Source organism: Mus caroli, chromosome 18 (assembly GCF_900094665.2).
Source record: "Mus caroli chromosome 18, CAROLI_EIJ_v1.1, whole genome shotgun sequence".
Taxonomy (NCBI): domain Eukaryota; kingdom Metazoa; phylum Chordata; class Mammalia; order Rodentia; family Muridae; genus Mus; species Mus caroli.
Genome location: NC_034587.1, coordinates 29,138,730 through 29,154,741, shown reverse-complemented (window position 1 = coordinate 29,154,741; position 16,012 = coordinate 29,138,730). Strand labels below are relative to the sequence as shown.

The 16,012-nt window shown below is 44.8% G+C and overlaps 2 protein-coding genes across 6 annotated transcripts in view; both read right to left on the bottom strand.

Annotated features, from left to right (window-relative positions):
- The window catches only part of Wdr33 (WD repeat domain 33), a 111,388-nt gene extending 107,170 nt beyond the window's left edge, over positions 1–4,218 (bottom strand). For 4 of the 5 annotated variants that reach the window (XM_029472113.1, XM_029472114.1, XM_029472111.1 and 1 more), the window contains exon 1: positions 4,021–4,200. The gene's annotated coding sequence lies outside the window, so the exon portion shown is untranslated. Of the gene's footprint in view, positions 1–4,020 lie in introns of all 5 variants that reach the window. The other variant, XM_021150218.1, reaches the window with a different exon arrangement.
- A 7,268-nt stretch (positions 4,219–11,486) lies between these two features.
- Polr2d (RNA polymerase II subunit D) overlaps positions 11,487–16,012 on the bottom strand; it is an 8,966-nt gene continuing 4,440 nt past the window's right edge. The window contains exons 3-4 of the mRNA XM_021150645.2: positions 13,596–13,691; positions 11,487–12,128 (exon numbers count right to left, since the gene is read on the bottom strand). Coding sequence (XP_021006304.1) covers positions 12,050–12,128; positions 13,596–13,691 — 175 coding nt within the window. The 3' untranslated portion in view covers positions 11,487–12,049. The remainder of the gene's footprint in view (positions 12,129–13,595; positions 13,692–16,012) is intronic.

The window sequence follows — 16,012 nt, the reverse complement described above, 5'->3', positions numbered from 1 at the left end:
AAAAAAAAAAAAAAATGCCAGCCAAGAGTGTGGAGCAGGCCTTTAATCCCAGCACTGGAGTCATAGATAGAGATCGGCAGATGTCAGTGAGTTCCAAACAAACCAGAGTGACAAAATGAGACCCTGACTAACAACAAAAAATGCTGGAAAGGATGTGATTTGAGAAGAAACCTAATTCAAATCCGCAGGTAGAAATGTAAACATGTCAGGCAGTGGTGGCACATTGGAAGGCAGAGGCAGGCAAATTTCTGAGTTCCAGGTCAGAAATGAGGTCTACAAAGTGAGTTCCAGGACAGCCAGGGCTACACAGAGAAACTCTGTCTGGGGGTGGGGTGTGTGTGTGTGTGTGTGTGTGTGTGTTAAGAAATGTAAACATGTACAGTCACTACAGAATTCCTCAAAAACTGAAAAGAACTTGTGATGACCCAGCTACCCCACTGCTAGGTACATATGTATAAACTTAAATGTATACACCAGAGATACTTGCACTCTCTGTGCTATTCACAATAGGCAGGAATGGAACCAATCTAGAGGTCCATTAACAAATGAATGAAGTGGAAGAACACAAAGACAAGATCTCTGCGAGGCAGCCTGTATTCACTGGCTCTGCATTGAGTACATGCAGTATACACATTCAATACATTTTCATATTTCTTACTGGGGTGGAAATGGTGAAATCATTTTTGCTTTTTTGTTTTTTTGTCTTTTTGAGACAGGGCTTCATACTACATAGCTCTGACTGGCCTGGAACTCACTCTGTAGAGCAGGCTGCTCTCACACTGCCTATCTGCTCTCTCTATCTCCTGGAGTGCTGGGGATTACAGGCATGTTACTCTTGAAGCCGTGACAATTAGCATGCTTATATGTAAGGAGACTGAAACTCCTAGTGTTAAATTAACTGGTCCATTCTAAACAATGCTTCAGAGCTGGAGGTTCAGTTCAATGACAGAGCACACATTTACAATAGGTAAGACCCCCAGTTTCAACACTCACCACATCCTCACTACAAAGTTAGCTTTCAAACCCACTACAGACCCACATGATTTTCTTTCCAATACATCTCCCTCAGGCTTGGAATCTATAAATACTCAAATTGTTACTCCACCTGAGAATTACTGAAATGTTTACAGTCCAGAAGGAGTAACAGTAATATATGCCATATTCTCCAATATGCTGACAAGCTTCTGTATCTATAAATGTTTTGTAATGAGAAAGGTATGTCACCAAAGAACATGTGCAAGCTGAAACCTTAAAACTAAGCCACATTTAAGAACAAAGATAAAACTCGTAAGTACTGTAACTGGCCAGGGACAGGTGTGTCAGGGCTCAGTGGGTAGAGGCAGCTGACAACTTCAGAAGCCACATGGTGGAAGGAGAAAACCAACTCCTCTCATTTGTCCTCTGACCTCTACACACACCCATAACACAGAATGTTTTCATACTGACCACTTACCTTCAATACTACTTTACTTAAGATCTAAAAATACAAGTGAAATACCAAATTTATGATATATAACCTCAAAAGTATTACATAAGTGCATTCCTATAAATTTATAATTAAACCTTTCAATAGTATCTTTGATGGAGTTATGAAACGTTACCAAAGTACAAAAGTTTGAGCTTAGCCATAATCAAATAATATCTACCAAAACTAAAAACAAAAAAAGTAATGAGAGAAGAAAAATGGACTTTTTGTTACTTAGCAAAGCAAGCTCTGAATATATAGGACTTAAGAGGGCAGTAAAAATATTATTAAAGGTTTAGGTCACGATAAAACCATGATGGCAGTGTCTGAAGACAGATTCAGTGTACTCACATACATTAAATAAATAAATATAATCTTAAAAAAATACTGTGATGACAAAATTAGTCATTTCATATTTTTACCAACCAAAGAAAGGAATGAGAACTAAGCTTTCAGCTTCATAAATAGCAATTTACTTTTTCTTTCTTTCTTTCTTTTTTTTTCTTTTTTTGAGGTGGGGGATTTGGTTTGGTTTTGGTTTTCCGGAGGATTTCTCTGTGTAGCCCTGGCTGTCCTGGAACTCAAGCTGTAGACCAGGCTGGCTTTCAACTGGAAAATGCACCTCTCTCTGCCTCCCCAGGTGCTGGAATTAGAGGCACATGTACCACCGCCACAGCCAAATCTACTTTTTCTAATGCAACGTGACATAAACCAACTTCTTCCCAGGCCTGGGAAAAGGGTATCAAAAATGCTACCCATGTCTCTACAGTAAATAAACTAAATACAAAACTTCAAGTTTTGGCTCAAACCCAAATCTGTACAGTATACTGCCTTTTACCAGGTAAGGAAATGAATTAAAAATGCACATGTACCTAACAGTAACAGAAGGTGGGTCCCAAATGCAATTAAGATTAGGAAAGAAAAAAGTGCCACCAGGGAAACAATTAAAGTGTTTTCTTTTAACAGTCACTAAGTGCTTTGTTTGGGTTAAACATTCATGGGCAAAAAGCTGCCTGCATTATGTCAAGAGTGTACGTGAAAGTTTTGCTCCCAAGAGATGTATGTAACCTGTGGCTTGGTTCCCGTCTTCCAACGCTCCAGAAACGCTAGTGCCTCTTGTATAGAAACTAAAGCGTTCCTAACAGTCCTTACACACGCTAAGACTTTTCTGACTTTGAGTCTCAACCCAAGGAGGCAATCCAGCCTCTCACTTATTTACTCCAGAAGAGCCACAGGGTTACAACCAAGTATCAACACTTACTTTCTGTTTTAAAACAGACAGACAGACAGGAGAATGTACCCCATTAGATGGCTCGGCAGTTAAACCACCTACTGCAACCTAAATTCAAGACTCCTCTGGTGGAAAGGCATTCTCCAGGAAACTTCCTCAGACCTACAAGAGAGCTTAAGCGCTCGCTCGCGGGCGCTCGCTCTCTTTCTCTCTCTCTCCGTCCCCCCACCAACACCACCACACACACACTCACACACTAACTACTCTTTCACTTAAGAAAGAAAAAATAAAGCACAGGAATTCTCTGTAGGCCACGTGTGGTGGGTGGGTGCCCCAGGCCTGAAATCCCATCACTTGAGAAGCAGAAGAGGATCAAAGAGTAAGGCCAGGTCAGCTACGTAGGAAGTTAGTGTTGGCCTGGGTTACAGCCAAGTCTAGTGGGGCTCAGGCTCATAACCATTCCCACGGTTGGGATAATAAAGCCAGGATGATTAATAAGCCGCTGAGTTCGAAACTTAGGCTACACACTGAAACCCTGTATCAATAGGGGAAAAAAAATCAAAACAAACCAAACAAAAAAAAGAGACCGCTAGCCCAGGGAGGAAGCCCGCTCTTATCATCTCTCGCTTGGACTGGCAGGTGAAAGGGTGGAAATTCTAGGTGAACACAGGCAATATAACTAGGCCAGTCTCAAAGAAATTGGGGGAGGGGTGGGGAACGGAGGGAAATGGGGGTGGGGTGGAGAAAGGGAGACACACTTTCTAGTATCATAAATATCTAGATGCCAGGAAGCCTTTGTTTTTCTCATATTCTGAGACCAGGATTTAATTTCCAGCGGGAAATTGAGAATCAGTGCTTAATGGGACATTTGCATGCAGCCAGATAGGAATAAAACTCCTGCAGAAGGGCAAGGCTCTGCCTGCCTCCCGCCCCCTGCATGGACCTCGATTCTCGAAAGCACCCCGGCTGACTCTGCAGCTGTCTCTCGGGCTCGCCGGGAACTTCCCCAGCCCCTTTCTGGGCCGAACCCAAAGCCGCACTTGGTCCCACTCCCCTCTGCACCCAACGCGCCTCCTTCCTCCGAACTTCGCGTCTCTGCGGCCGGCCTCGCTGTCCCAGCTGGGCCTAGGTTAGGTTGCCTCACGGCCTCCTCCGCAGAGTTCCTCCGCTAGGGCCCCCGCCGGCCGCGGCCGGCCTGGCGGACGTCCGTCCTCTTCTCTCCCGCGACCTGTCCCCTCCGGACCCCCGAAGCACGCAACGGCCGGGCCCGAAAATGGCGGAGCGCGACCGGCCGCGGCCCTCACCGGTCCCACGGCGGACTTACCGTGGGGGGCCGGGAGGAGCTCCTAACCGCGAGCGCGGCGTCCTTTGGCGCCGCAGGGAACGTCTCTCCGGTCTGGCCCTCCTTCCCTTCTCCTCACTCTTCAATTCCTCTCCTTCAAAGATGCAGCCGCCATCTTACCCGAGGAGCCACCGAGCGTACGCCTGTGCGTCATCACGGCCTCACGGCGCTACGCCCCGCGCGCCTGTGCCGCAGGTCTACGGTAGGGCTCGAATAGAGCATGCGCGCAGGTGAGGGGTGGGGCTTGGATACGGCGCCCAAAGATTTGAGTTCATCTTGGCGGCTGATGGAGTTATCATAGTGCTGGAACCTTTCGTCTTTCATTCCTTACCACATGAGGCATCCTGCATATTCTCAGAACATCCCATTTCACAAAACTAAATAAGATACTTGTTAAAGCCAGCTGTGGTGGCTCATGCTTGTAATCATAGCATTTAAGAGGCTGAGACACAGCCCAGCAGTGGTGGCGCGTACCTTTAATCCCAGCACTTGGGAGACAGAGGCAGGGAAATTTCTGCGTTTGAGGCCAGCCTGGTCTACACAGTGGGTTCCAGGACAGCCAGGGCTACACAGAGAAACCCCGTTTTGGAAAAAAAAAAAAAAAAAAAAAGAGGCTGAGACAGGAGGATTACCATGAGTTCAAGGTCGAAAAACCAGAGCATAAGCCTGTGATAAAGGAGCCAGCAGTATGGCCTGATTATCTTAGTCTGATTCCCAGTCCTACATGGTGAGAAAGAAATACAAAGTCTCCCAACAAATGTACCGGTTGGTCAAGCGTTTGCATGTAGGAAACCCAGAATTTTTTCTTCTCTAGCACTGCATAAACTGGGTTTGAAAGCCTATGAAGTGACGACAGCAGGGACAGAAGTTCAAAGGCATCCTTCAATGCAAGAATTAAATTGTGAGCAAGGCTCTTGCAGAAGACCTGAGTCTCCCTTGTAGCCCTGATTGGCCTAGGATTCAATAAGAAACAAGACAGGCCCTCGCCGGGCGTGGTGGTGCACGCTTTTAATCCCAGCACTTGGGAGGCAGAAGCAGGCGGATCTGAGTTAAGGCCAGCCTGGTCTACAGCGTGAGTTCCAGGACAGCCAGGGCTACACAGAGAAACCCTGTCTCGAAAAATCAAAAGAAAAAAGGAAAAAAAAAAAAAAAAGAAAGAAACAAACAAACAAACAAACAACGTGGGCCTCAAACTCAGAGAGCCACCTGCCTCTGCCTCTCTGCCTCTGCCTCCCAAATGCTGGAATTATACCCAGCCTTAAATGGTTTTGTGTGTGAAAAATATATATAAGAAAATGATTGAGGAAGACACCCTTTACCTCTAGCCTCCACACACACACACACAAGCACCGCAAAGCTCTCCAGAGTTTGCACTAGTCAGTCGTTTTTATTTAAATGATGGAATTGCTTCCTAACTATCCTCCCCTACTTGTCCTTTTCAGTCTTGTGCTGGATAGATGACCTGCCGAGCTAGAATTATTTGGGAAGACAGAACCTCGGCTGAGAAAATGCTCCCTCCAGATTGGTCTATAAGCAAGCTGGTGGTACACTTCCTTAATTGATGATTGATGTGGGAGAGCCCAGCTCATTGTGGCCAGCTAAAAGAAAACGCTCTGAGCAAGCTATGGAGAGCGAAGAGCCACTCCTCCATGGCTTCTGCATCAGTCTTGCTGTCTTTCATTCTTTTTCAGACTTCCCGCAGGGTGTGAGGGACTGTAATCTGAAAGTATCTGAGAACTTTCCTCCTCAAGCTGCTTTTGGCTATGGCATTTTACCACAGCAATAGAAACCCTCACTAAGACACCATGGGTCTGAGACATCGGAGTCCCGGACATAGCTGTGTTTGCCAACAACACACATGCACTCATGACTTCACCTTCTCCCACACCACATGAACCAGGCATGGTGGGACATGCCAATACCAGCACTTGGGGTGCAGAGAGGCAGGAAGAATCAAGTTTGAGGCAGTCTTTAGCTACATAGGCAGTTGGGGGTCTATCCTTAGCTACAAGGCTAGGTGCTCCCTCGGGTCCTGGATCTGGATTCCAAGGACTGCCTACGATCCTCAGTTGACAGATGTGTGAAAAGGAGTAATCAGAAGCCAACAGGCTTTTGCCTGTGGACGGACATACCCAGGCAAAAGTGACCCAGGCAAACGTGTGCACAGGCTCTTGCTGTCTGCCTGATCTCAGCTGTTGCTGCACCCCTGCATGCCCCAAGGTGTTTAAAGAAGTTAAATCTTACTGAGAGTTAGTTCACTACTGTAGTCACCTTTCTGTCCCCACGACAAAATACCTTAGAATATTTATTTAATTTTTAAACGTTTTTGTTTGATTGGTTGTTCGGTGTTTTGAGATAGGGTTTCTCTGTGTAGCCCTAGCTGTCCTGGAACTCTTTGTAGACAAGGCTGGCTTCAAACTCAAAAAAGATCTGCCTGCCTCTGCCTCCCAAGTGCTAGAATTAAAGGATTATATCACTATGCTGGGCCCTAATTTTTTAAATTCTTAAAAGATTATGATTTTCACTATACATGTGAGTGTCTGTATGAATGCCCATACACATGAATGCAAGTATCTTTGGAAGCCTCAAGTGTCAAATCCCGGGAACTGGAGTTACAGGAGGTTACAGGCCACCCAACATGGGTCCTTGGAACTGAACTCATACAAGAACAGTATGCATTCTTAGCTACTGAGCCATCTCCCCAGCCCTTTATTGTTATATTTTAAAAAGATATTTGTATATGTATACACACACGTATGTCATGGCACCCCCGAAACTAGCAGCTGAACTCAGTAATATGTAAGCACCTCCCACGTGCTACTGTTTTGAAGGCTTGAAGGGCTAGCGAAGAGCACGAAAGACTTCGTGTCATATAGCAAGGCTAAAGTCTTGCAGAAGGCAGGAGTCCACTGGTGAGGGTGCAGCCTCACCAGTTACAGTGGAGCCACGAGTATTGAAGAGCTCAGGGAAAGAAGTTGAGGCTTGGTGCATGTGGCAGGGTCAGTCCCTGAAGAGGCTGAGATGCAATTAGTAGAAGTGTAACCTTGAGGTATAGGTAGAGTTGGAGCTTCACCAGGCCTTTGCAATCCAGACTGGGCGTGAGTCCCAGGAAGAGGATTTTAACTGTGCCGTTCCTACCTCTTGAAATAAGTTTTTATTTTACATATTTGAGTGCACTGTAGCCATCTTCAGACACACACCAGATGAGCACACCAAACAGCTGAGAGCCACCGTTTGGCTGCCGGGAATTGAACTCGGGACCTTCAGTAGGGCATTCGGCGCTCTTAACCGCTGAGCCATCTCTCCAGCACAAAATAAGTTTTTATGTGTATAACTGTTTTACCTGCATGAATTTATGTACACCACTGGCATGCCTGGTGTCTGAGGAGCAGCAGAAGAGAGCACCAGATCCCCTGGACCTTAAGTTATAGGTACTCTGAACTGCCGTGTAGGTGCTGAGAATTTAATACAGGCCCTGCACTTACAAGAACAGCAAGCAAGCGCTCTGCTCTTAGCCATCCACCGAACCATTTCTCTAACCCGCTCATCTCTCTATGAACAAAGAGCGCTTTTAGTGAGTCTTCTCTACAGCCCCAACCGAGCGACTTTTCTTTGGTTTGGCTTATTGTTTTTTATTATTTGGTTTGGAAGGGGATGGTTTGTTTCAGACAAAGCCCCATTGGAGCCCTAACTGCCCTGGAACTTCCTTGTCCAGGCAGGCCTTGAACTCACAGAGATCTGCCTGCCTCTGCCTCCCAAGAGCTGGGATTATAGGCATGCATCACCATGCCCAGCAGTGAACTGTATTTATATTGTGATAGGATCATGACACTTGGGATAACAAATGAACAGCTATTAGATTTTTAAGGTATTGGTTTTGTTTTTGAGACAGGGTCTATGTATTCCTGGCTGCCCTGGAACTCACTATGTAGAACAGCCTGGCCTCAAACTCAGATTTCTGCAAGTTTACCACTGGATCCCAAAATCTAGAATTTTAAAGGCTTTAAGAATTTTTGTTTTATATGTGGGTATTCTACCTGCATAAGTCTGTGTGCCACTTGCACGCAGTGCCCCCAGACACCAGAAGGGATCTGAGACCCCTGAAACCGGAGTTTAAAATGGTTTAGCCACGAGGGGGGTGCTGGGAATCAAAAACCCAGATCCTCTGGAAGCAGCAGCTGGCATTAATTCTTGAGCCATCTCTCCAACTCAGGTTATTAGTTTATGTCTACTAGACAAGGGGTAATTTGTCAACGTCACACAAATTAGTCATCTAGGAAGAAGGAACACTGGAAAAAATGCCTCCATCAGATTGGCTTGCAGGCAAATCTGTAGAGGTCTTTTCATGATTAATGATTGACAGGGAAGGGCCCAGCCCACTCTGGAACCAAGCCTGACACAGGATCTTCATAGCACTCATATTTCAGATCCTAATCATTAACCCCTGTCTTAGTCAAGGTTTCTACTCCTGCACAGACATCATGATCAAAGAAGCAAGGTGGGGAGGAAAGGGTTTATTCAGCTTACACTTTCCACATTGCTGTTCATCACCAAAGGATGTCAGGACTGGAACTCAGGTCAGGAAGCAGGAGCTGATGCAGAGGCCATGGAGGGATGTTACTTACTGGCTTGCTTCCCCTGGCTTGCTCAGCCTGCTCTCTTATAGAACCAAGACTACCAGCCCAGAGATGGCACCACCCACAAGGGGACCTCCCCACTTGATCACTAATTAAGAAAATGCCTTGTAGCTGGATCTCATGGAGGCATTTCCCCAACTGAAGCTCCTTTCTCTGTGATAACTCCAAGTTGACACAAAACTAGCCAGTACACCCCACTTTGTTCTATTTTTAGAGGAGGATACTTTTTAAGGCAGGGTCTCACTTTGTAGCCCTGGCTCACCTGGAACTCTCAGAAATCCACCTGCCTCTGCTTTCCAAGTGCTACCTCTATTAGACATCGCATACAGGTTCAGCACTATAGCACTATAGTTTTCTAGGCTACCCGCCCACAGGGGTCACTTTTTTCTTTGAGACAGGATCTCACATAGCCCAGGCTTGCCTTTAATTTGCTATGTAGCCGAGGATGGCTGAGCTCCTGATTTTGTGCCTACATCCCAAGTACTGAGATTACAGCTTTACAAATGGCTATTTCATGGCTGGGGCTGTAGTTCAGCCGGCAGAACATTTATCTAGCACACAAGAGGCACTGGGTTCAATCTTCAGTATCGAAGGAAAACCAGGAATGGTGGCATAATCTCAGCAGTCTAAAGTTGGAGGAAGATCAGAAAGAGGGCCAGCATAGACCATGCCTTTTAAAAAGCAGGGAAAGATTATTTCATACTGTCTCCTATCACACCTCTTTCTGGTAGATTGTATTATTGCATCAGCACCATAAAGATTATGAAATGATTGGCCGGGTATGTTCTCTTATAATTCCAACACTCAGGAAGCAAGCAGATTACTATTACAGGCCTTGTCTCAAAACCAAACCAAACCAAACCCCGCAGGCAGGTGTTGTGGCTCATGCCCTTAATTCCAGCTAAATATGTTCTTTGGCTGGATAGCCCAGTAAGTGTCTCGGATACATAAAGGGACCTTGTGATACTTGCTTAACAAGGGCTCAATCTATCAATTGTCTACATGCAGGCACCCTCTCCACCTCCCTTGCATTCTTCCCTGCTCCTGCTGGCCTTCCCAGTAGCCGCTGGACCCATTTCTTCTCAACACTTCAGAAAGTGACCTTCTGTGTGTTTGCTTCATTCTTCTTCTTCTTCTTTTTTTTTTTTTAAAGATTTATTTATTTGTTATATGTAAGTACACTGTAGCTGTCTGTCTTCAGACGCACCAGAAGAGGGCATCAGATCTCATTACGGGTGGTTGTGAGCCACCATGTGGTTGCTGGGATTTGAACTTTGGACCTTTGGAAGAGCAGTCGGGTGCTCTTACCCACTGAGCCATCTCACCAGCCCTGTTTCATTCTTCTAAGCACAGACAAGCTCTCTGCAGCTCAGCTCCCTGGTTGTCCCCTCACGGCGTCTTCCAGCTCCTCTCTCCATAGTTCCATGCTGACCCAGAATCTCCTCTGTAGCCACTCCTGCCTAGGGCCCATCACATCTTCATTTTTGGGAAGCAGGGTCTTCTGCCTCCTTATCCCCTCCTCTAGCCTCCAGAGAGCAGTCTGACTAGGCAATTTCAACTCTTCCTCCCTCCCCATCATTAATCGGAAACACCTAGCTTGTCTATTTCATTTTCTCCTGCCATGTATCTGTTTCCTCCAAGCTGGCTACAAGCACCACCATCTTGAATCACAGTAGCCCATGATCCGAGACAGGACTTCCTGAGATCCAGCCTGCTAGCATCCCTTAATGTTAATCCCTCACACGACTCACGAGCTGTCTCTACTATTTCCCCTTACTTTCCCTCCAGAAAGGAGGTGGAGGATGGGGGAGAGGGATGTTTGGGAGGGTCAGAGGTAGAAGTTCAACCTTGTATGTATGTATGTATGTATGTATGTATGTATGTATGTTTTGGCTGCCCTGGCAGACTGACTTCAAACTCCACAGGCTGGGATTTAAGATAAGACACAGTGGTCCTGATTTCTAGCACTGAGACAGGAGCACAGTCACTCACTCCCCTTCCATATCACCTCTGTAACAGAATACCTGTCACTCAGTATTGGACCAGAGGTTTGGATTAGGTGTCTACCTTATGAGGAGTCTTTAGTGTTTAGGTCTTCCAATCTGACCTATCTTAATTTGAAGGTGACAATATGAACTCTTCAAGGCCACTTCAAATAACATTCTCCAAGACAGCCCCCTTTCCCTTAAGATGAAGTATGTCTACCACAAGGCTAAGGACCCTAGACGGTAAGTGCTCCCCATGGTGAGCTTCCATCCTGTGTCCAGGGCAGGCAGAATGGTGGCAAAGTTCTTTCAGTCAACTGTTTCTCACTCTTTAAACATTGCAGGGTGGCTGGGGACTGGCTCAGTGAATAAGGGTACGTGCTATGCATGAAGACCTGAGTCTGTCCATTAGCACTACAGTTAGTGAAAAGACTGCTGTGTTCCCACTTTACACGCCTTGAACCCCAAGGTACAAGCAAAAAGAGAAAGTGAAGACAGGATTGTTGGGGCTTTTGGTCATCCAGCCTAGATATAGGTTCAGTGAGACAGAGCCCATTTCAAAGAACAGAAATGTGGGTATACACACAATGTCCTCTGCTAGTCTCCTTACACAGACGCACACACTTGCATATACATATGCACAACACACAAACACACACAAGCAACTTCCGGGCTAGAGTGTTGCTCAGTGGAACAGCACTCTTCTAGTATGTACAAGACTTTGGACAGAACTGACTCCTGCCCCCCACCCATGTGCCATGGATCATGTACCCTCTCCCCATAAACAAATAAATACAATTCTTTAAAAAAAAAAAATCAAATAATGACAGTGTTCTGGTTTATTTCTCCCCTCTCCAACCACGTGAAAACACTCCTCCCCTATACAAGTTTTTTATATATCATTTTAGCTTCAAAAACTACAAAATAATTGACATTAAAATCTGAAATGTGAAGAACAAAAAAATAGTAACATGGGGTCCAAAAAAACATGGTACGAAGTAGTCAATGAATGTTGTAACATCATTCTACCTCACCAGTTCAGGATGGCAGCCTGCTTGACCACAGCAGCCCTTGAAAGGCTGCAAGGAGAGCAGATGGTAATGATGGTCAACAGTCACTGTGAAGATAGCACCTACAGCATCAATAGCCAGCCTTTCTTTCCTCTCCAGAAGCCAAGCCGAAAGTGTTGGCTCAGACCTGTAATCCCAGCGCTTGGGAGGCTGAGGCTGAGGCAGGAGGACTGTTATGAGAACTGGAGAGCCACTCTCTCGCAAAAACTACGAAAGGAGTTCCAGCGACGTCTGAAGCAACATCCCTGCATGAGGCCTCCCCAGGGCTCAGACTGCTGCTGTCTGGAGCTGACCCAAGGCGCACAGTGATGTCTGTGGATCAGTACTGGAAGCTGCGCTTTGTCTGGATGTCATCGAGAATCTGCTGCAGCTCCTCATCTTCAAAACGCCCTTCCAGGCTGTAGGAAAACCAAGAAATGTGAGTGACTCGGCAGCTGGCGGTTTCCCCCAAGTCTGTCAAAGGAGGCGCATCTCCGAGCAGCTCGCTTAGCTCTACTGCCTCTAAGTTTAAACTGAATGTTTTTGACATTCCTTTATATAAGCACTAAAGAGTTGTAAATAGAAAAAAGATTTTTAAAAGCTTCAACAGTCACACATGATGTAAATTTAATTTTTTGTTTTGTTTTGTTTTGTTTTGAGACAGGGTTTCTCTGTGTAGCCCTGGCTATCCTCGAACTCAGAAATCCACCTGCCTCTGCTTCCTGAGTGCTAGGATTAAAGGCGTACGCCACCACCGCCCGGCTGTAAATTTAAATTTTTGTTTGGTTGTTTTAGCTTGGCTTTCTTTCTTTCTTTCTTTTTTTTTTTTTTTTGGAGACAAGGTCTCATTATGCAATCATGGCTACCCTAGAACTCTCAGGGATCTGTCTGCCTCTGCTGGGATTAAAACACACACTGCCAGGCCCTGCAATGATTCAGTCTGTAGTCATTCACTTGTTGAGTGACTTAATGATTGTGTCCAATATCTGTTATTACCAATACCACAGCAGTGAATAGCAGAAGACCTTGTGGGTGATGGGAGTAGTCACATTGCTTTCACTAGATAGAGTTATATGATCTGCTACTGCCTGTACTGTAGGAGAATTCTGCCTGTTTCTAATGCTTCTCTGTGAGGTCTTAGGAGATCAAACTCAGAGCCTCACACACAAGAGGCAAAACTTCTACTACTGAGATACATATGCCTAGTACCCTCTTCTGTTCCATTTTCTTCCTGGGCTATGGTATTAAGACTATTATTCTCAGGCTTGAAGATGGTTCAGCTGATAAGGTTGTTTGCCACCAAATCTAACCACCTGAGTTTGATCTGGGAACCTACCTAGTAAATGGAAATTGTCCACCGACCCTCACCTGTTTAGTGAGACATTCATAGGCATGCATGTATACACACACGTACACAAACAATTAATGGGAAAAACTCAAAGGATTCTTTGGTTTTTCGAGACAGGGTTTCTCTGTGTAGCCCTGGCTGTCTTGGAACTCACTCTGTAGACCAGGCTGGCCTCGAACTCAGAAATCTGCCTGCCTCTGCCTCCCAAGTGCTGGGATTAAAGGCGTGCGCCACCACAGCCCAGCAACTCAAACTATTCTTAAACCAGCATGACCATTCACACCTGTAATCCCAGCCCTTGACAGGTGAAAGCAAGACAATCAAGAGTTCAAGGAAAGCCTTGGTTAGCTGAGACTACCACCAACAAACCACAAAACCAACACCTAAATCCTATCTCAAACACCATTCAATTACATTCCTATTCAATGCTGGCATGTCATCAACCCAAATGTTAAATGCATACAACTTTTAGTTCTAGCAATTTGACTTATAGAAATCTATATAAAATAGACAGAAATCTATCCCATCCGGTACTAACCTTGGAATCAGAGCTTTGGACTCTTCAGCAGTCTCCGGGCAAAGATTGGCTAAACAGGCCAACTCAAACTTATGTAGCTTTTTCTGGAGAAGCAAGCTGATTGTAGGGGAAAATAAAAACACAGAAAGACTGTGATGAAGTGTGCAGTAATGGGGGGAAATAAGTATGATCAAAATATATTATATACTTGAATAAAAATGTCACAGTGGAAACCATTACTATGTGTAGTTATATGCTAATAAAAAACAAAAATTAGGCCGGGCATGGTGTCGTACGCCTTTAATATCAGCACTCGGGAGGCAGAGGCAGACGGATTTCTGAGTTTGAGGACAGCCAGGGCTATACAGAGAAACCCTGTCTCGAAGAAAACAAAAAAAAATTATGTTCTCATTCAGTGTTGGTCAAACGCTAATCATTCATCAATAGCAAAAAGGAGATTATAATAGTTGATTATGGTTATGTGGGCATCAGAATCCTCCTTTGAAATCACTTCCTGTTCCTACCCCAGAAAATCAACAAGTTCCAGAAAAAAAAAAAAAAAAAACAAAGGAAAAACAGCAGGCAGAGCCAAGAACCCTGAAGAGAGCCCAGCAGGGTAAGGCGGCGTATACATGCTGCATTGGAGAGGGGACCCGGGAGTTAAGAGATGCTCTCTTTAGAGGTCACAGGGTCAGTTCACAGTATCCACACGATGGCTTACAACAGTCTGAAATTCCAGATCCAAAGGACTCTGGACTCTGTGTGTACTGGGCACTCGTGTGGTACAGAGGCAAAACACTCGTACCCATAAAATAAAAATTGAACAATTTAATAAATATTAAAACGTCTGCTTCCACGAAGTGACTGAGTCTGTACCTTTGATAAATTAAAGTCAAACAATACAAGAGATCCGATTGGCTAGTCTATTAAGTATGTTGATGTGGAAACACCTCTCCTTTAACTTTGAAAATAAATATACCAAACTCTTCTTAGAGCAAATCTGTGTATAAGATGTATCTTCAGGATTTCCATAACCTACACTATAAGATAAAGCTTACTAGAATAAGTTTGGTCTCAAAACGTATGTAGTAAGAACTTATATACTCTAGAGGACTGGTGAGATGGCTCAGCAGGAACGCATCTGCTAACGTCCTGAGGACCCGAGTTAGGTTCCTAGCATCTACACTGGGTGGCTCCACACGTCTACAACTCCTCTCTGGCCTCTGCTAGTGCTGGCACTGAATACACATGGTGCACATATAGACAAGCATCTATATACATATAAACAACATAACATAAAAAATGAATTGCTAGCCAGGCGTGTTGGCGCACACCTTTAATCCCAGTGCTTGGGAGGCAGACGCAGGCAGATTTCTGAGTTCAAGGCCAGCCTGGTCTATAGAGTGAGTTCCAGGACAGCCAGGGCTACACAGAGAAACCCTGTCTCGGAAAACAAAACAAAACAAAAAAACCCAAAAACTAAAATAAGAAAAAAAAAAAAAAAAGAAAGAAAAAGAATTGCTGTGCCTGATGGCACACGCTCACGCCAGCCTGGTCTACACAGAGATACAAATCAGTCTCAGTAGTAGAAGTAGAAGTAGTAGTAGTTAATAATAATAATAATAATAATAAGGCTGGCGACAGGGCTACACAAAGAAACCCTGTCTCGAAAAACCAATAAATAAATAAATAAATAAATAAATAAATAAATAATAAGGCTGGCGAGATGGCTTAGCGGGTAAGAGCACTGACTGCTCTTCCAAAGGCCTTGAGTTCAAATCCACAAAGTGTCTCACAACCATCCATAATGAGATCTGATGCCCTCTTCCAGCGCATCTGAAGACAGCTACAGTGTACTTATGTATAATAATAAATAAATCTTTGGGCCAGAGCAAGCAAGGACTGAGCAAGTGGAGTTGATCGAAGTGAGTGGGGCCAACCAGAGAGGGCAGGGTTGACCAGAGCAAGCAGAGGTCCTAAAAATTCATTACCCAATAACCACATGATGGCTCACAACCATCTGTTCAGCTACAGTGTACCCATATACATAGAATAAATAAATATTTAAAAACAAAATGATGATGATGATAATATAATTTTTTCTAAAATAAACAAACAGACAGACAAACAAACAAAGGTGCTGGATACCTTTAATCTCAAAGGAGGTGGTTCTCTGTGAGACAGAAAACAACCTGGTCTAATATCAAGTTCTAAACCAGCCAGGGCTAGATAGTGAGACACTGCTCAAAAACTTATATATATACAGCCAAGCTATACAAAGAAATAATCTGTGTGTGTGTGTGTATACATTTACATATATATATGTATATAAAATAAAAATAGATACAAGCCGGGCGTGGTGGCGCACGCCTTTAATCCCAGCACTCGGGAGGCAGAGGCAGGCGGATTTCTGAGTTCGAGGCCAGCCTGGTCTACAA